We start from the raw sequence: 21,660 nt of genomic DNA, 5'->3' as shown, positions 1-21,660 counted from the left end.
AGCACTTCTCCCAGTTGCCATGATCAATCAAAGATGATCGAGAGTGGCCTTACAATGACATCTGCCAGCTTCCTCAGCACTTGTGGGTACATCCCATCAGGGCCCAAAGACTTACGTATGTGCAGGTTGCTTAAGTATTCCCTGACCTGATCCTCATCCTCATGTCTTCCTTGCTCCAGCTTTTTCCCTCAGTCTCCAGGACCTGGGATTCCTGAAGGCAAATTACACTACTTTAGCATGATTTGGTTCTCACAACTCGCATTAGCTGTCGTTATCACCTTATTACCTCTTAGGTGGCTGCAAATTGATTGTTTAATAACTAATTTTATAGATTTTTTTAGAGCTAAAGTAAGGCTGCCTGGGCAGCGGTTTCCCTTCCGCTTCCCTTTGAGACGCTTCTTGTGCCCTGACTCATTTCTGTCAGTGTTTCCACTTTCCATTAACTCTTGCGAACAATTATCACAGGTCTTTAAATGGCATGGCATGAATTTTGTCTTCTGTTCCTCAAGTCTCTGGTCACAACTACTCCGTTTAGTACTGAAATTATAGGAGGAAAAGACGTTGGATACTTTGGCCGTGTATTAAGTAACAGGCCGATGCTCGTTTTTCTCTTCTCCATCGGTGGCTATCCCCACCGAGCCTTCGCTTGCCGCCTGGGCTGCCTCCAGAAGCAGCCGTCAGGCTCCCACCCGCAGTTGTCCTGCCAATAGACAGAACTTTAAACCCTATTTTTGTCTGCTTGTCTACTGTTTTTCTCTCCCTTGCTCCTACAGGAAAGGCAAGAGAAACAACGGGGGGAAAAAGGGAAGGAATATTCTTCAGATTAAGAAAGCGAACAGACACCAGAGCGAAGGGAAAAACCCAGCCCACCATCGCCGCCCCACAGCGCTGTAGAAGAGGCGGCAGGAATACAAAGCGAAGCTCTCCCGGGGCACTCCTCCCAGCGCGGAGCCCTTTCGCAACGCGGCTGACGAAGGCACCTCCGCCGGTGCGCGCGCACAGCCCGCCGCTTCCGGCGGGGACGCGCAACCGCGGCCTCCCCACCCCGGCCGCCCCCCGCCGCCGCGGGGATCAGGGGCAGTTCGGCAGAGCTCGGTCACAGGGTGTCTCTGTGGCGCAATCGGTTAGCGCGTTCGGCTGTTAACCGAAAGGTTGGTGGTTCGAGCCCACCCAGGGACGGAGCGCGACTTTTTGTGGCGCGGGGGTCTTTTTTCCTCCCCTGCGGCGCCGGTTTCACGGCGGCTGGATCCGGCCACTGCCGCTTTATGCCGGTGGGAGCTGCTCGACAGCCGCTTTCAGCTCCACGGCCTCGCCCTTCGCAGAGAGGAGGTTCCCCTGTGGCTACCGCCGCTCGGGCGGGTGCCACGCAGTTCCGCGCCGCCATGCTCCGGTCAAGAGGGACCGCACAAAGCAGGCGTCCAACGGGGAGTTTCCGTAGTGTAGTGGTTATCACGTTCGCCTAACACGCGAAAGGTCCCCGGTTCGAAACCGGGCGGAAACACCATATTTTTTCCGTCCCGTGTCGCTGCTGCACGTCAGTTTTCCCGGTTCCTTCTTCAAAACCCGCCTGCGTTCGTCAGGAGGTACCGCATAGCGTGGGGGACATCCCCCATGATGAGGTACACCCGCGCCCTCGCTCGGGAGCGGGAGATGGCGACCTGCCTCCTAGGCTTGGCTTGCGCGCTGCAGCGAAGGCGGGAGGGGCGGTGCAAGGGCAGGGCTGGGTGGTTATTTGGAAGATTTGGTTCATTCCCCTGCACAAGCTTCCCCTTTGCAAACAGGCGTTTCCCTTGTCTACTTGAGGGGATGACCTAAAGGAGGAGAAAGGAGTCTCAGCTGAAACGGTCTGAACATCATCAGAAAACTTCGGACAAAAACTTCAAAAATAGTATGATTCCACCACCAAATGACAGCATTTTCACTGCTTTCCCCTGAACAGCCATAGTGGTAGATGATGTTTGGTTAGTTAGCCCAAGAACTGCTAAAGTTTTGGCTGGAGATAATGGAGATTGTGCTGCAGCACAAAGCATTTAAAAATCTCGTCTCCCCATCGCAAAGCAAGGCTTGAAGGCAGAAGGAAGAAAAAAGATGGATATTCACTGAACTAGTTTAAAATACTATCTTAGAAAATTCAGATGCACAACTTCTCACAGCTTTCCCCATTACTTAAATCTCTTGCTCTGCTACACCAATAGAAAGAGCAAGCTAGCGAAAACATGGATACAGAAAAATAACCTACACAAAGAGTTACAGTACGGAAGAACTGTAAAACACTGCTTAAATGTTCAAATATGTGTTTCATACATAAAAGTTATGGGCCACCCTCTCTCTGAGCCAAAGAGGTTGAACACACAGTCCACTAACAGAGGGATATAAAATAATTTGGGGCTCTCCTATTCTTCAGCTCCCGATCTCTGGCATTTGCATTGAAAGGTTCTGTGACAGGTCAAGTTGCTGGGACCAAAGTTCATTTTTCTAAAGAGGAAAGGGGAGACGCCTCCTTGCCAGATACTTCTGCGGCGGGTGTCCCAGGGTATTGCCAACTCTTACGGCTCATGGGTTATTTTAATGTGCTGCCTACTTGCCCTATTTCTAAACTGGAAATTCAGGGACAGGCTTACAGCTAGCGCAAACCCTGCCTTGGGTATCACAGAAGCCCCATTTATATAAAAGAGTAATATAGACCCATGTCCAGGGAGAAACATCTCCTGAGCATTTCTTCAGCCTCTGTAGAAAACGTAAGCTGGAGGCACCCGGCCCCCGAGTAGGCCAGGCCTACTTCTTTACACTCCTTTCCCACCATCCGCTCTCCTTCACGTGCCCCCTGGCTCCACCATGTTCTGCTGTGCTGTGCAGCTTCAGCATCTCTCTCGTAAACAACTAGGCTGTGCTTGCGCATAGCGGTGTAAAACTAAGCATGCTGCAAACTTCATCAGCCTTATAATCCTATTAACCTTATTCTCCCTCTTGCTCTGTCCCCGTGCTGTCCTAGATCTATACTTAGAGTGTAAGCTCTTCCACTCCAAGACTGAATCCTGGTGGACTTTAAAGCACAGCACACACTTAGAGCTGCACAATCTGCTCAGAAGGTAAGATGCTTTGCTCTGAGCACAAAGGGGCTCACATGGAGAACAGCAGCCATTTAGCTTTGCTACAGGAATAGAGACAAGACACAATCGCTCTCATTGATACATTGTCAGGAACGGAGTAATTATTTAAAGCAAAAACCAAGGCTGGAAGAAAAATAAATGGCAATAACCAGCCATGAAAAACCATCAAGATCAAAATCAGGTTTGTAATCAGCACCACAATGAATTTCTAGAACAGTGCTCTAGCAGGTATACAGCTAAAAATCCATCCAGGCAGCTCCTTTGCAGATGGGCTGGTTTACTGTAGGCAGGATGAGAGAAGGCAGCCCTTTCTTTTTTAATAAAAAGTGTTTGAATATATCATGAAGTAGTAAGACCTGAATCAGAATGCTACTTCCACCATAGAACTGACTCTGAATTCCAAAGCTGTAAATCTCCAAGTGCGACAATTGTGCCTTTCCCAAATCAGATCATAAGATGCAAGGGGTGAAGAAACGTGAAATATAATCCCTTCAAAGTGCACAAAGCCGTTAAGACTTTTGGAAACTGACCCTATGCTCCAAAATAGTGACTAACTTCTGCTCACTAATCATATTTGCTATATGCCCACCTGGTGTATTTCTAATTGACAGAAAACTAATACTTTGTATTCTCTTTATGGCAAGTAAAAAGCTGATCATCCAGCCTGCCTTTTAAAACTAGCCTCAAAACAAAAAGTCCAGTAACCACCAAATTCCAAATAGTTTCTGTGGTCGTGGGGTTTTCATTCAATCTCAGCTGAATTCTCACTTGCACAGGATCAGAAGCAGTAAAACATTTATGGAAACAGACAAATCTGCACAGCATCATCTTTAGTTAGCTATTTCAGAAAAAAAGGCAGCAAAGAACTTGCAGCACTAACAGATTTAGTTTCATACTTAATCTCAAGTGCTACCTATTTGCTCTTGGAGCGTCTATACGTTTGTGTACCCATACCGTATGCCACGCAGCTGCAGACCGAGGACTTCTAACACCTATTTGCAAAGGTGCTGCCAGTGACGACCAGAGATGCTTGCTTCTGTCTAGGCATATATGCACAGCACATGTGCCCCCATACCCTTCTCTACTACTAACCTTATTATAATCCTTAACACCAGGACTTTCTTATCTTCTAGTGGGTTCTCTTCCTTGTGTTGGCCTATGCAATCTGTATCACGCCAACCCCAGGCTCGCTGCTTCACTCACCCCTGTGTCACGTCCCGAGTCTGTGGTGAAGGAGTTCCCACTTCACAGCTGCAGGTAGCTGCTATCCAGTTGGACAGATGGTATCTACACTTGCAGGCACCTCCCCACTGCTTGGGGAAACAAACCTCTGCAACAAGCAGTCAGGGGTAGTGAGGCACACTGCTTTTTAGTGGTTTGCATATATAGAAACCACTGGTTGGAAAACTGCAGGAAAATCCTATCACCCCCCTGAAGTCTTGCTGAGACACCTGTTTTTTTCACTGAGAAATCAAACTCTGATTTTGGTCAGCACTTTTTTTTTTTTAATAAGGGAATTCACAAACAGGCAAATACTTCACCAGCAGTACACCGGCACTTTACATTCAGAATCCACGGATTTCTTTTCTATTGTAACGTTACCAATTACAACATTTAAAACAAAGAAGGAGCTCAAGTTCTTTACAAAGACTTATATTTCAAGAATGAAATAATTCATTATCGGAAGTGCCAGTTTGATAAACGTGCACGTAATTGCAACAGAAATAGCTTGGCAAGGTAAGTTCAGTGCCACTGACAGTTTTTCAAACACTTTTTGAACCTGGCCCAAGCAATCCAAGACCATTTAAATCTGTAGCCATGCCTTGTAGTAACAATTATGTTCAACTGCACGTATTGGAAAAGTAAGACTAAGGACTTATGTTTTGAACTTGGGATCTAAAACAACAAAAAAATGCAGAATACCTCTAAAAATGGCTGAAACAAAGACTTGCTGATAAAATCCTTGTTATTTCAAAGTACAATAAAAATGTACAGCTAATCTAATTTAGCATATAATACCCTCAGCTCTGCATCTATGAATTTAAAAAAGACTCCCATCTAGCAAAATGAAAGCTATACAAATCCAGAACCACCAAGATGTGAATCCCTCTGCTTACTCACTGCTGTTTTGCTATCTTTTCCATTACCTTCTTCTATTGATCTTGCCTTTCCTTGGCACTCTCACACATGGACCGGAGTACACTGCTCTAGCCATGAAAAACTCCTAGTGGCAACAGAAATAGGTGCTAACTTACAGTTAACTTTAATTCTTTTATTAGTGAATTTGCACCTACGCATAACTAAAAGTCACATCTGATATTCTTTCTTAGTGCGGCAAACTCCGGCTCAAATCTTATTAATTTTACTTAAAAAATAACCTGGCTCAGAAGAATATTCTGCCAAATTATATTTTCAGTTACCCAGATGAAAAGTCAGTACGTGTCATAACTTTAAAAAGGAAAATTTCTAGCATGTTTCCATCCTTCCTTGGATCCAAGGGGTGTATACATGAGGGTGGGCTTACTGAACAGTAATTCTGAAAAGAGTAGAGTTCCTAACAGAATACCAGCCTCGAGTTTAGTGTTGCAAATGATCTTTCTATCAAAGGATGCAAACGTCCCTGATTACAGAAGGTACTTTTTTTTTTTTTTTTAAATGTCGGACAAAAAGACTTCAGGAGTTGGGTGATCCTGTAAAATAAATCTCTACTACCTAAATAATATTTCTTACATCATTACATCATCAAGACTACTGAAGTTTATTATTTCTCAAACTCAGTAGAATATGGGTAAGTTTTCCATATTAAAAGCAGCAAAAATTAAGACTCACAGGAGCTTTTAATTAAAAATCATCATATCTGACAGCTAAAATAACTGCTTCTCAGAAAAATAAAATGCATTAAAACCTTGTCTGCTGCAACAAAATTTTAAGAAAAAAATACCTCAAATGTAAATTGTTCAAGTACAGCCAGTGTGCAATTAAATTAGTTAGAAAACATAATTTAATAGTGCTTTGTTTCAAAATATACATAATATTGAAAAATACTTAAAACCAAGAAACCGAATATTTACCAAGTTTCAAACAGAGTTTCATCAAAATGAGGTAAATCTATGTCACCTGCCATTGAGCTTGGTGCTGAAATGGAGAACAGATCTTCAAGGATATCTTCCCTTGTAGGACTTTCAAAAGCAAGTTTCTTCACACTGGGTTTGCTTATGATATGAAGTTCTGAATTACTGTCCTTTACAGGACTGTAATAATTGTGGTCCTCACTTGTCATTGCTGCATGCGGCACACTGGTCTTCTCATCAGATGCTGTTGTTGCAACACTGCTATCCACCATTTCCATGTACATACATTCATCTCCACTTTTTGGAGCCTCTAAGGAAGCAACAGTTGAAGTAGGGGACAGTAACTCTGCCAGTATTTCATCATTGTTATTATGGCTAGTGCACCCTGATACAGAATTTGCATGAAATTCAGATTCATTATCTGTGACATCAATCTGATACTGCAGTTCCCTTAAAAAGCTCTGCAATAATTCACTGTCATTGTGAGATTCAATCTGTGATGGGGTGCTTACATCTCCACTAACAGGTTTTTCATGTTTCATCTGTTCCACTGCTAGTCTATCCAGTGAAGCCAACTTCTTCTTTTTAGCATTAAGTTTTTTTAACAGTTTTAGGCGAAGTTTTTTTGTTTTGTCACTATCTGACTCTTCTGCCTTCCCAGAGTTACAGCTAGGTGAATGGAACTGAGTCACTTTACCTGAGGAACCCAACGTACTTCCTGACTTATTCCAAGTTGGACCTTCAATAGTGGTATGAGTTGCTGTTGGAAGAGAAGAACTTTGAGAAAATCCTTTGAAATTTGATAAAGGATGAGTATTATTACTCTGAGGAACCACTGTTTTGTTTGTACCTCTGCTTTGAAATCCACCAAAGTTACTTGCTCCCTTAACCGGCAACCGCACTTCACTTATTTTTTGCATTGAGGGAGTTTTGCAACTTCTCTCATTCTTGAGAGTTGAGGCACTTGAAGGCATAAAAGAAGTATTCTTGCTTAATAATTTCTTTACCCAGCTTCCTACAAATCCTCGTTTTTGGTCTTTGTGCAAAGGCTGAAAGGAATTACTGGCAGCAGAAGAATTGGCAACCTGAGAATTAACTACAATTTTGCTTGCATCTTTCAAGTCAGGTGATTTTTGCGTAATATTCTCTACTGGTGACAACTTATTGTTTAGCTGTAGTTCTGAATTTAATCTATGTTTTCTGTTACATGAATTAGTTCTGTCATCTGTTCTTTGAGCAAACGATGAGTCAGATGGGTCAGGGTCATGGGTTTTGGGCACAGGAGGAGTAGTATCTGCTGGGTTCAAGTCTTCTACAGGCAAGCAAACGCTGGATTTTTCATATAATGTGCATTTGTTGTTCATAGCTAGACTAGTTCCAGCAAACTCTCCTGTATATGGAGTGTTAGGTGAAAAAGCTAATTCCCCCTGTTGCAGTGTGCCCATTTCAACAGCAAGGTTACTACCCACCATCTGTCCATTCGACAGCGGTTTACCTTCTGAGTCAACTTGAATTTCTTCAAGCATCAGTGTTACAAGATCATCATGTGCTGGATTTTCTAAACCATGATGAACACTAGTTTCATCCTCAGCTATCCGCTGCTGTTTCTTATCTGGAGTTCTCACAGAATCCTCTTTGCAATGTTTTGCAGGTGTTTTGTCTACAGTGTTATCAAAACCACAATGCAACACTGCGGAATTTAACTGTACACTATCAAGAGGAAATTCTTCAATATTTTTACTCTGGAACTGTGAATTCAGTTCTTCTGGCACATGGGTTGTTTTCTTTTCCCAGATAACAATATGAATCTCTGAAGGAGGAACTTCAAATCTTTCATGTCTCTTGCAATATGGACCCTTTAAATCATCACATTCAAGCCAAGTTCCTGAAAAATAAATAGCGACCAGTGTAGAGACTCAGAGACTTTTAAAATTGAAGTCAGACACTTGTCTAATATTTTTATTAACCCATTCCCCTGACAGGCAGAAAATAAAGGTTTTTTTTTTTCCCACCGTTCTTCATTACATCTGAGAAAGTGAGGAGGTTTCCACTGTAAAAAGATCACACACAAGCAGAATTTGCAGCAATATTATTACAGGTCAGAGCAGGTCAGCCAAAAAACAAAGCTAAGTTTTTTTTGTCTGAGCTAATGATGCTGACATCTTGTCTGAAAATACCTGCACAGGTCTGAGGGAAGAACCACCTCTCAAATTAAGTTTCTCTGCCTTTCCATTGCCTAGGTGGGAGGCACGGGGATTTAAGAGAAACTGCTCATTTTAATAATCTGCCTCATCATCTGCAAGTTGTTCATAGATCCTGAGCAAATATTTTACAGCTTTAAGAATTTAAGAATAGATATATATGATGTATAGGATGTTCCTAATTAGGTGCTTCCCAGCTGCTTCCTCTTCCTATTTCTTCTTAAACTCTTGCAGTATGATTTACACAACTTTCATGTTGTCAGAGCACTTGATAAGACTGCACTCCATTCTCTCTACAGAACCATGAGAATCAAAATACCAACTTTTCACCTTCTCTGATTATAGAGTTCCTGCTAATGGTACAACCATCATACCACTAATAATGTTTCTAACATGGGTTTGTGCCTTCCACCCCTCAGGTGCAGTAAAGTTCAGAAATAAAAAAAACCTTCATTAATACTGATAGTTTCATAGGTTCCCTCACTTCCAGCCACGAATTGATTAATATCTGGCTTCAAAATAACCAACACCATTTGTCCCACAGCCATGCTGAAACTGTATTTTTTTAACTTTCTATAAATTTAGGAAACAACTCTACCCAAATAACTTTTGCCAGTGAGTACAGTGTAGAACAGAACACTGCTGAATAAATCAGCTAAACCAAACTGAAACCTTCACCCTGAATAACAAAGTTCCCACAATTACTCACAGAATTTTAATATGAAGTTTAGAACAAAGACAAAAGAAATCCTTGTTATTATATATGGACTGTTGAGACTATTGCAGTAACCCAACAAACAATATTTGATGTAGACTCATGAAATGTAATAATAGAATTTATGGTTCTTACCATCAGGATTCAAAGACCAGGTTATGAAGTGCTGCTTCTCTGTTTGATACTGAACAACACCTGTTATTTGGTAGGTGTTGTCTTCAAACCGAAATGAATAGTTCTTCAGGTTGTTATGGGGCAAGCCTTCTACAAAATGTAGCATTAATATTGAGGGTACTCTAATAAAGAAATAATAAAGAACCAGTTTATTACAACAAAATAGTGGCAAAAGTTCCTAATGAAAAATCACAAGTAAGGCATCTCAAAGAGTATGTAGTCCTGGCCTTACTATTCTACTTTCACAAAGGACTCCTCAGATTGCACAGTAGTCAAAGGATAAGAATACCCCAACTGGATATTCCATTTTGTTATACGTGAGGGGAAAAAACCACCACCACATAAGGGATTTTGGGAGTGGGGAAAAGGTGAGAAAAATAAGAGACAACTCTGTCATAACCACAGTAGGAAAGGACACTGTTCCCAAGCTAAACTAGTAAACAGATGATCAGACAACAGTTTTATCCACCAACAGCAGGGCTTGTAGAAAGGCTGACACTGGATATTAGTTGTCTATATTTACTACTTGGTAGTAGGTATTTACGACCTGGCTCAAACACATGTGCTGGTCAGCTTGTTATATGCTGCTCTGTGTTTCATGTTTAATAAATACTATTTGCCATTTCAGCATTTAACAGTTATCTAAAAATCTTAAGTAGTGAATATTTATCCAAGTTTAAAGTTTAGAATCTCTGTAAACCTAAGATAATAGTTTGGTTTTGAAAGTGATACATTCAATAAATGAAGTGTCAGATTTTAGGTATTTATTTTCAAGTTCACATATTCAAACTTACTTTTCCAAAATCATCTGTCTCCTTTGAGATCTATCACTACAGTTATTACATGGTCCAACATGAACAGCGTTAAGTGGATGCCAATCAGGGATTGTATTTGTGAATGTTGTTAGTGTTTTCCTAAATCTGGGGAGACACACACACAAAAAAAAGAGTAAGTTGAGTTGCTCATCAGAAAACAATACATATACACACTTTACCAGGAGAAAAAAGTTACAAAAAGGTTATGACAAAGCCAAATTCTATTCATGTTCATGCCATTTGTGTGTATTCCACTGTGACTGCATCATATCCAAGTCAGCACTGAATTCAGTTCTGCCAAACAGTATCAGTCACCATTTGTTCTCAGCAGCTTTGTGGCCTTCAGTTTCACATTATTTGCTCTTTCTCCCTCAGCATGTTATCTCTGTTTCCTTCCCAACACAAGACAGAGCTTGTACCAGGGTCCACATAATTTACTAGCTGATACAGAATCTCAAGGAGAGAAGGAAGCAGTAACAAATTACCTCAGATCCATGTTGTACAAGGTTTTGTTTTCAAAAAAAAGTACATTCAGAGCTGACATTATACTGAGGTTATATTGCATGAAAATACAATGTGCGGGATATTAAAGTGAAATAATGTAGTTTATTCATTCATTAGCCACAGAAAGGACTTCCTTTATATTCAACCTAACCTAGATTTTTCAACTTTTTAAAAAAAAACACAGTATGTAACAATGGCTCTTCAACACATCCTATTAACCAGGACTACACATTAGCTGGCAGTGTAAGATAGCATTAATCTCATCTCACCTGGAGATCTAGAATTTTATTGTATAAACCTAAGAGAGTGGAGAGAAACAGGGTTAGTTTTTTTTTTCCAAGTAAAATGAGCTGTCTTCTGAAGGTGTCTCTTTTTCTGCTGACTCTAAAAAGAGCCTGAATGACTAGCTTGTACCTGCAGCTACACAGAACTAAATCAATTCTCAAGAAATTACTTCCCTGTAATGCTATTTTAAAATAGATAAATTGTGTGAGTGAATCTCTTATTCTTTGTAATCCAAATGAGTATTACAGATATTCTTCAATAGCAAAAGTGTACCAGGCATATATTCTTCAGAAGTGCAACAATCTGTATACTCTCAGCAAAATATCAAAGTGAGAACGGCCAGGCACTCACAGAGTTACCTATTATTTCTTTCTTAAGTGATAATATGGTTTCCTAAGACATTACACAGCAGTAAATTATTTGCAACCGCTAGCCTGAAAAATGGATCATGTAAAACTTCACCAACAAGCTTAAGCTGTACAAAACCTGGAGATAAGAAGAAAAATCAACTATTATATGCAGATTTAAAAACATAAGATAGAACAATTATCTAGAAGCTATTTAAATAAAAATCTCACCGATCCTGGTATTTGTAGCCACAACATTCACATTCAAACTTCCATGAAAATGAATGCAAGAATAGTTTCTCAGCTTGTTGATCCTGCTGTAAGAGTAGAGGGAGTGCAAACACTGGACTCTCCTTCTTACCTTTAAAAATAGGGCAGAAAAAAGGAGTCACTGAATATTTGAAATCAGCTTTCAGTACTTCAAAACAGAAGAAGATAAGCTTACTGCTACGATTTTAATTCCAGTTATCCCTTCAAGGCTGTATTTCTAATCCTCAGAGCAAAGGGATTGATCCATGTTATTAGGCTGTTATCAATGCAATTTCATGACCACAGCACAGTTAAAGACAAGAATATGCTCTCTAAAACTTCAAAACTAGTCAAGGGACAAAACAGCTTATCACACTGTTCAGTATGTGTATGTCGCCAATAAAACCAAATGTATCTGCAAGCTGTCTTGTATGCATAGGTACTTTTATGTGCTGACACACAAGGCTTTACATGTAGAGTTTCCTGAAAGTAAATACTGAGATGCTGTACTAATTACTTACCCAATTCACACTTAAGCTGAGGCTGAAGCTGAGTAAACATTCTGTTTCTGATTTCATTGAGATGAGATTCTGCTTTTGGAAGAACATCTAAAGAAAAAAATACATATGCCTTCATGTATTTGTGTAACACCGCCACCCTTTCACACACATATATGTACCCTTAACATGCACTCATTCTCTGCAAACTGATGCCTTTCATATTGACCTATACTTGCCTACAGTTGTTGGTAAAATAGCGAATGCTTGGTATTCATCAATTTGAAAATCAGAGAAGAATTTACAGAAGTTATACAAATTTTACAGCAATCTGCTAACCAGAAATTACTTGACCTGACTTAAATTATGGCTAAGAGTGTGTACCAATAGCTAGACAGTCACAACATTTAAGGATAATGTAACCAGACATTACAAACCCTGGCAATTTGGAGATTAATAGTAGATTTTGAAACCTAAACATTAAGATCAAAAGCACAAAAATTTGTTTACATGCATTCTATTATACGATTAATAATAAAACATTTAAATGTGTTGTTCTAGATTATATCCTAACTTCCTAAACCAGCCTTTAAAATAGTAAAATTATTTTTTTAAAATAGTGTACTTTATGCATCTTAGCACGTATTTTAAATTTGCAAGTTATGTGGTTTATACACAAACACATTATTTAAGCACAAGCAAGAACATAACTTCTACTACACAACCATGATCATAACCTGCACAAATTAAAGGAAGGATTTAGAACAGATGTTGAAACTATTTATTACTTATAAAATCTATGCATATAAAAAAGGTAAAAAGAAGTTTCTTGCAGCTCTATTGCTTTTGATTGTTTTTAAAAACAACTGTATATAAAAGGTGTTGAAAAACTACACAGAAGAGCAGAAGAAATACTACACCTATTCTCCACAACAATCCAATCCCCTCTCCACTGTTGCCCAAATAAACTTACTTGTTTTGCAGCAATTCCTGGAAACAAAAAGGTTTAAGTTATCTCAAACGACACTATATTCCAACACCTAATATCCCCATTTAAGAGCTCTTGCACACCAGAGCTCCTTTGCAAACACAGCACAACAGAAAGCAATGAAACACATCTCAGACAGATTCTATGACGTTAGAGGGCTTCCAGGTAATAGCTGAAAACCTAAAATCAAGCAGCCTGACTTTCTGGTGACTAGAGTATATGAACTACTTCAAAATCATTTTGGATTTTTTTTTTTTCCCCTCTGTAAAATACTGTGTTTTCTCTGCGACAAGGTGGATTAAACCATTTTTGATACACCTATTCTTCTTCTCAGGAAAGATATTATATTCTTCAAGTTATCTAATGCTGTTCTGGGACTACAGTCTATATATTCAAACACACACTTTTCCTGGGATGTCTATTAAAAAAAAAAAAAATTAAAAGGTACTGGCTAACCAGAGATCTGTATTAATTCTCTAACAGATGAACTCTTAGAAGTTCAGACTTATGACACTGATGGGTCAGTTCAAGAGGACTAAGAAAAACAGATCTTAGTTTAAGAGTCTTAAACTGAAGCCACAGTAAATGATTAAAGGCCATACTAGCAGATTACAGTGACACATCTTCCTCTGACTCCAGCTGTGCTGCCGGGAAGGTTGCCCCCCTGCTGCCCATCACCACCCCAGTGCTTGGAGGTTACAGTGCTCCAACCTGTTAAGCTGCACGTGTGAGTACCCACTAACCTTTCCAGACAATATGAACCAGGTTAATGTCTTTGGCTAATTTTGACTGAAACAGATTAGGAAGTACTATCATCCACAGCACAGCTTGCAGACCTCAGGGGAAGCATTCCTTCAATGAGCACAGCTGGAGCCAGAAGAGAACATATGTTCCCAGCTTTACTATTTTTGGTGTGACAAACCAACTGCCCATTTATACAAGGATATAAACCACAACAGAAATTATTCTGAAGACTAAGATTAGAACAGCATCCTAGTATGTTAACCAACACAGGGGAACGAAATGAAGTAAGGCTCAATTACATAAACGATTCACAAATTCTCTATGTGGGATGTGACAAAAAAATTCAAGAGATGCTTAGTGTTTGATGCTTTCAAAGTGTGCACGTTTGCCCCAAGAAAAACAACTTCAGAGGTTACCAGGATTCTGCTAGATAAAGCACACTACTCTGCAAATTCATGGTAATGAGTTGTAACTCATTCTTTTGTGATCTTGAAAAAGAACAAAGGCATATTTAAATGCACTGTACTAAATCCTGCATATTTGTAGCGGATCAGATCAGTCTGAATATGAAGAAACAGCAGCTAAATTTACTCACCTTTTACTTTACTCCTTTTACAGCTATTCAGAAGCACAGTTGCTTGATTATATTTTGTTAAGAGTTTCTGGAGTAAACATTTTCCATAACGATGTTCTTCTGCTAGAGCAAATTTTAATGTTTCTAAGTGTACCAGTGCTGACAAAATACAATCTAACCAACAAAGATTATGCATGTTTCTCCACTGAAGACATAAATCGGTGTTATTAGTGGAACTTTTATCACCTTTGAGCAAAATTTCAGATGTTGTTGAGCAAAGTTCAGAATTTGGCAAGAGTTGTGTTCTTGGACTAGAAATCTTAGGAGGACTTTCTTGAGAGTTGTTAGCGTTGGTGGTCGTTTCAAAATCCACCTTCTGCATGTAGGACTCCACATTGTTAACAGGTTTTTGCTGGTCATTTTGTAACACATCAAGTAGGCTTGACTTGGGAATACATAAGCTATTCTGATAGCATTTGACAACAGGGTCTGTATTAATAGTGTTCTCAACATTTACGACATTATTAGTTCTTGCTTTTTTTGGATGTGATTCAACAGAAGAAAAGTCACTGATATCACACAATCTCCTTTTCTTATGAGTAGATGGAATGTGATGATTTTCTGAATCAGCAGAAGTAATTATGCTGTTTAATGGTTTATAGCCAAGTGGGTAGATACACTAAAGGAAAGAAAGTAAGTTACAGTGAAATCCACAAAGCAATTTCAGGTGAACAAGAGCTAAAAAAAGTACAAACCATACTCTTAAAATGGAATGTAGAACTTCTGTATAGTGTAATGTTAATTAAATCAATACATAAATTCAACACATGTATGACAGGAAGAGTGTTTTATCCAACCGCTGTCTTATAAGTGACTGTGAAGTAAATATATCAGTAGTAATAATGAACACAACTTTGCCAGTAAATGGCTTCCAACCCCTGAAAACAACCCAATTTTGGTGCCGAAACTGGCAGGGTATCTTTCAGGCTAGCCCGATGCATTACACCAGGTGTTGGTAGGGTCTTATATATATAGCTATTCTGCAACCAGAATATAGTCAAATCTGCTATTACCAATCTCCAGAATGATACTATGTTATTTAAAAGCAGGGAGGGATGGCAAAAGCAACTCAGAGACCGATATCTAGTCTAGTCTATATCTATTAATTTAAGAGCACCAGTCCATATGGTCACTATACCCCCCCACATACACAAGCAGTGGAGAAGGGAGAGGCAGCAAAATCACAACTCAAATATTAAACAGCACAGAAATCCAGCTAAGGGTAAATTTAAAAGGAAAGAAACTAAAAAAGAAAAACATTGTAATTATAATTACAAACCTTTTTGCATTACCCAGACTTAAAGAAGGGAAAATGGGAGACTCGCATCTGCAGGAGTTGTGTATCAGTTACATGGATCATCAAATTTTTGCCTTCTATTCTGATTCGTACAAGGATTTATTTAATGCCGCTTGTGTTCCCTTGTTACATAAGCAAAACTCTCCTTTATTCATTTTAATCTACTCTTTTTAATTCTTTAGGGTAGCTAGCTGTGCCTAAACACTGCACACACAGAGGTTAGTTACGTTTTTGTCTGTATACAGGCAAACATCATCCAGCATATGGACTTAAAGGGGTCCTATTTCAACAGTCTGCTTACCACCAACAAAATCTTGAACTTAAAGAGGTGTAACTGCTGAAGGTAAAGGCCTCTACACAACCGAGTAAAACTGTTAATTAGTGTAATACCTGAGGATTTCCACAAAGAAAAATGGACTCTTGAAAGTTAATGCGGTAAGTCCGTAAAACTTGGATCTGGCCCTTCTCTTTGCAGACTGGACAATACTCATGTGCAGTTATTTCCAGAGGATTACAGTTCTAACAAAAAAAAAAAAAAAGAAAGAAAGAAAAAGCAGCATAAACTTATGTATTTCATATATTACCCCAAGGTAAGACATACATACATACCAAGATAGAAAACCAATGTGCAACTTCTAAATATAATACCTAATACAGTATTAAAAAAGTAAACTACATTTTTTTAATATTTGTAAGATATATATTCATATGGTAGAGTGTTCTAAATAAATTTATCTTTTGATTTAAATATTCAAATATTTAATAAGGTATCTTTAGCAACACAATTATGCAACACTTCATTCTACTTGAACTAAACCACAGGACACTTATTGCCAGGGAACACAAGCTCAGATCTTTGAAAGACAAATCGATTTTCATAGGAATGCAAACAGCTGTAAAAATAGTGCCAGTAAAAAAATCATAGGCACAGATTTACTTAGAATAATCTTTCGCCATTGTTATAGATTTCCGTGGAAAATAATTTTGAAAATTTTTTTTGTAAAATTAAGACCAATTAAAAATCTCTTAAAGCAGAGAAAAATATGAACTTTGCACACATGTAAAACAAGTTTCAACTGACTTTTCCCAAATACCCCACCATGTGGAGTGTCGATTTCCCTATACCAGTCCCTTCTCCAATCACTTGCAAACCATTTGTAGTCTTCTGGGTATCCATCATTCTGAGCCACTGGCTAATTTATGTCACTTGTAACAATGTCATGACCACTAAGGATTTTTCAAAGACTCCTGAAAAATAAGAAGTGAATAAAACAATTAAAGAAAAATTAGATTAAATTTCGGGGAAAAAATATACGAACAATCATGCAGCCTGTATTTTCTGTAAGAATTAATTCAGAAGAGTATTTTCTTAAATGAAAATACTTACTTTCTCGTGCAGATTATGAACTCAAAACTTTAAATTAAGTCACGTAATAGATTTAACAGCTTTAGGCTATGAATTTACAAGCTTATCTATTCTTTGCACTCTACAAGGTCTCACATATTTTCCAAGTGCACTATACTTTGCAGAAATCTAGATGTCTTGTCTGGGCATTTCCGCTTACTGCATCTAACCTTCAGAAAGAACAAACTTCTTTAAAAATGGCTACAGTAAGATTCCATACAGTTATAAACAGCTGCTGAGGAACATTAAAAAAATAAAAACAAAAACAAAAAACCACCCACTCTTGCATCTTTCAAAACAGTGAATTTAGTGCATAATAAACTATTAAAAGTTTATCCTGCAAACATGACAATTTTTAACTACAGAAGGTTGTCCTGCTGTTACTGTCACTTTTTGGAAACTTCTCCTAATGTTATTTTAACAATGTTATAAACTTTCTAGCAAACTAAAGCTCTTCCACAGTATCGATATATAACTTGATTGCATATTTTACAAGTGACATTGAATATTCTCTTTCAAATGATTTCTCAAATTCGGGGCCAAATTTTGCCTTTATCACACATCACACATACACACAGACACACTTGCAGAGGACAACTTCAGTATGAACCAGGTACACATCAGAAGGCAGCTCCTTAACTCCATTCCTTCACTGGCACTGAGGCTAACTACACCTTGAATCAGCCAGAAAAACACAAAGATTTAGAACTACAAGGACCCAATTCTGCTCCTGCTGACTTCAAATGGAACTAACGGGAATAAATACATATCTCTTTAATATGCAGGAGGAAGTTAAGGTAAGCTGAATTGCAAAGTCATCAATGTTATATCTTTCCTTCAGCCAGCCATGACTGTTCCCTTTTCATTACTTCCACTGAATAACATCCTCTCGCACACCATGATGTCCTTTCAATCCTTTCTTACACTACAGCACTGACTCAGATTATAGTTCCTTTCAGAAAAAGAAATTTCCCAAGGCATTCTTGGAGACCTGTGTAAATACCAGTTCAACCCAAAACCATTTATAATACTGGGCAAGGAGAGACCCTACAGAACAGGACAGAATGCTAGAAACCAACAGAGCATGAATAAAAAAAGTGCAGTAGGAAAATGCAACAACTCATTTCAAATCAGTCCCCAATGGCAACTTAAGAGAGGGTCAAAATGAGATGATGGTGTGTCCTATTGATACTTTCAATGTGTTCAGCAGCACTTTTCAGAATTCAGCACTTTTCAGGATGCAGCATGTAAAGACAGTATACCCCCAGAAAACTAATGGTTGAAATGGAAGGTAAGAACATAAAAATATCAACCCATGTGCCTTTGAGCGCATGTTTACTTTTCGAAGTAGAGTTGGAAGGTGTACAAGAAACAGCATGGTCCCGGGCTCACTCAAGGTAAAAATTAATGAATTAGTTCAAAGTATACAAGCTTGTTGGACTATAAAGGAAAGGCAAGCTCTCCAATTTTTCACACAGTGGCAATAGGACTATCACACTGTGACTCAACTCTATTATCATATACTTAGTCTAGCCAGGAACTTGATTTTTTTTTATACAATTACAAGCTGTGCAGATATCAACCACACTAAAACACGTAACTTTACTCTCCATGCTACCGCTAGTAAGAAAATGTCTCTAACTTGTTCAAGGGACTTTTAGTCAATTCCTTGGCATGAAGTAGTCTAGGCTCTCCGGAGTAAATAAAATACATAGATCACATGACTGGAACTCCAGGCAATTTCTCACCACATAAATACAACACACATTCAAAAAGGTTAGTAACAGTAATAACCTACAGGTAATTTCTTTTTAAGCATGCCTTGGTTTTATAAAATATATTTATTTCTTTGCAAGTCCATTTTCCCTGTCATCCCTCTCAAAAGGAAAGCAAGTATTTTTTTCAGTTATGTTCTCTGTTACTTCTGCTCTTCTTTTTAAAGCTTAAATACTGTTCCGAGGTATACAGTACCTCCCCCAACTATAATCCCCCAGCAATAGTACTATAGTACTGGAGCCCAATATTTTATTGCACTTACGAATATAATTAACATTACAAAAAGTATTAATTGTCCTTTTATTTCAAAGACATAAACACAACAAGCAAATAAAATGCATCTGCCAGTACTAGATAAGCAGAGTGGTACCAAGTGGCCTGCCTACACATTTCGGTATTTGTAATATTACAGCAAGTTATTAATGATCTTTGCACAATGTACGAAAATTGGGCATCAAATCAACGGTTGCCAAGAAAAACAGCCAATTAAAAGACTGCTGTATCAAGTATTGAAACAACTCATTGTAGCAACATGTAATATCTGCATTACAGATGGGAAAGTACACAGGAATGTGCTTTCAAGCTTACTGGGTCATGTTTTAAACCATTTATGCTACTTCCCTTCTTCTATCCTGGATACTTGAAAAATGTAATGCAAAATATGCTATGGATCTGGTATAATTATTAAGGCTATGGTTATGCTTCCTTGAGTAGATGAGCTGATCTAATGGCTTGCTGCTGCAGAATAGGGCAGTCTCTCTTTTATCTTCCTTCTCTCCCCCCACCTTCCCTGACAGTTCACATCCTTGTCAGACTTTCCACAAGCTAACTGAACTCACAAAATAGCAGAAAACGCAGTAAAGCACAAGTTTTTCTGCTATTCTAGTGAGCTTAATTGGCCTATGAAAAGGTCCAACGAGCTACAGAGATGACAAGGCAGAAGACAGAAAACAAAGAAAAGGTGAAGGATTGGAGACATATGGGTTTGAGGGGTGGACTGTTCGGTGGATGAGGAATTGGCTGGTTGGCCGCATCCAAAGAGTTGCAGTCCACAGCTCAATGTCCCATGTAGAAACCAGTAATGAGTGGTGTCCCTCAGGTGTCCATATTGGGACCAGTACTGTTTAATATCTTCATCAATGATTTAGACAGTAAGATTGAGTGCACCCTCAGCAAGCTTGCAGATGACACCAAGTTGCGTGGTGCAGCTGACATGCCTGAGGGATGGGATGCCATCAGAGGGACCTGGACAAGCTTGAGGAGTCGGCCCACGTGAACCTCATGAGGTTCAACAAGGCCAAGTGCAAGGTCCTGCAACTGCGTCAGGTGGTATCAATACAGGCTGGGGGGTGAAGGGATTGTGAGCAGCGCTGCCGAGGAGGACTTGCGGGTACCGGTGGGTGAAAAGCTGGACGTGAGCTGGCATTGTGCACTCACAGCCCAGAAGGCCAACAGTATCCTGGGCTGCATGAAAAGATGCATGGCCAGCAGGTCAAGGGAGGTGATTCTGCCCCTCTACCCTGCTCTGGTGAGACCCCACCTGGAGCACTGCGTCCAGCTCTGGAGTCCTCAGTACAAGGAAGACATGGATCTGTTGGAGCGGGTCCAGAGGAGGGCCACAAAAAAGATCAGAGATGGAACACCTCTCCTATGAAGAAAGGCTGAGAGAACTGGGGTTGTTCAGCCTGGAGAAGACAAGGCCCTGTGGAGACCTTATTGCAGCTTTTCAGTACTTGAAGGGGGCTTATAAGAAAGATGGGGACAAACTTTTTACCAGGGCCTGTTGCGACAGGACAAGGGGTAATGGTTTTAAACTAAAAGAGGGTAGATACAGACTAGACCTCAGGAGGAAATTCTTCACCGTGAGGGTGGTGAGATACTGGGACAGGTTGTCCAGAGAAGCTGTAGACGTCCCATCATTGGAAACATTCAAGGCCAGGTTGGATGGGGCTTTGAGCAACCTGATCTAGTGGAAGATGTCCCTGCCTGCAGCAGGGAGGGTTGGACGAGATGACCTTTAAAGGTCCCTTCAAACCCAAACCATTGCATGATTCTATGGCAAAAGTCACCTGGACCTTCTGATAATAGCAAGCTGTACCTTGTGAAACAGTACATTATAAATAAAATATAATAAATAAAAATCAGTTACAAACTGCAGCAAGCAGGTAACAGAACACTGATTACATTACAGTGAAGAGAACATCTCCTCTTTGTTTAAAGGCTAAAGGGACACTTAAAAAATGACCCTCCTGTAAATCACCTTACAAGTCTTCTTTCCTTCATCAAGGGGATACTGAAAAGATGAAAAGAAACAAAAGTCTGAGGAAAAAAGTCAGAAAAATTTCCATTGTGTTATTTGTTACCTATCCATTCTTTATAAAAAGAAGAAATCAGAGCATTACCTGAGGTCATAACTATAAATATTCAAATTACAGCATATAAAAAAAAAAAATCAAACCACAATTTTAGCCACAAAATGTATTCCATTAAGTGCAATAGTAACAAGACTCTCTCTACTGCGCAGCCCGTAAGTGCTGCAAATCTCTCTTACGTGGAGGCAAACACAAATTTCTTTCCTGCAAGAAGCTTAACACAGACTAAGGCAAATAGAGATAAAACTGATGAAGTTGCAAAATAAACTAGTGTGCAACATTATTACTCCGCTAATCTAGAAGTTTTGTCTACAGTCAGACTTCTGTTTTATTAAACTTCTCTTATATTAAACAGACTTCTCCTCATATTAAATGTTTTGATAGGTGTACAACAAGGGACAGGGACTATGTATTTTGTTTACAAATCATTCAGTCCTGAAAAAAGTGTGAGTTAGTGTGGGAAAAAATATAGCCTA

The 21,660-nt window shown here is 39.3% G+C and overlaps 1 protein-coding gene and 2 non-coding genes across 3 annotated transcripts; 2 read left to right on the top strand and 1 right to left on the bottom strand.

Moving 5' to 3' along the window:
* The first annotated feature begins 1,105 nt into the window (after window positions 1-1,105).
* TRNAN-GUU (transfer RNA asparagine (anticodon GUU)) lies at window positions 1,106-1,179 on the top strand. Its single transcript has one exon. It is a non-coding gene; the product is annotated as a tRNA-Asn (tRNA).
* Window positions 1,180-1,428: 249 nt separating this feature from the next.
* TRNAV-AAC (transfer RNA valine (anticodon AAC)) lies at window positions 1,429-1,501 on the top strand. Its single transcript has one exon. It is a non-coding gene; the product is annotated as a tRNA-Val (tRNA).
* Window positions 1,502-4,635: 3,134 nt separating this feature from the next.
* USPL1 (ubiquitin specific peptidase like 1) lies at window positions 4,636-17,498 on the bottom strand. The gene is made up of 8 exons (XM_009812719.2): window positions 16,713-17,498; window positions 16,022-16,150; window positions 14,296-14,953; window positions 11,993-12,079; window positions 11,454-11,583; window positions 10,066-10,191; window positions 9,233-9,393; window positions 4,636-8,066 (listed from the first exon to the last, which is right to left on the bottom strand). The coding sequence occupies exons 1-8, from the start codon at window positions 16,809-16,811 to the stop codon at window positions 6,178-6,180; spliced, it is 3,279 nt and encodes a 1,092-aa protein (XP_009811021.2). The 5' UTR covers window positions 16,812-17,498; the 3' UTR covers window positions 4,636-6,177.
* Window positions 17,499-21,660: the final 4,162 nt, after the last annotated feature.

This window comes from Gavia stellata, chromosome 1, assembly GCF_030936135.1.
Source record: "Gavia stellata isolate bGavSte3 chromosome 1, bGavSte3.hap2, whole genome shotgun sequence".
In the NCBI taxonomy this organism is placed as follows: domain Eukaryota; kingdom Metazoa; phylum Chordata; class Aves; order Gaviiformes; family Gaviidae; genus Gavia; species Gavia stellata.
This window is presented reverse-complemented; position numbering and strand designations above follow the sequence as displayed.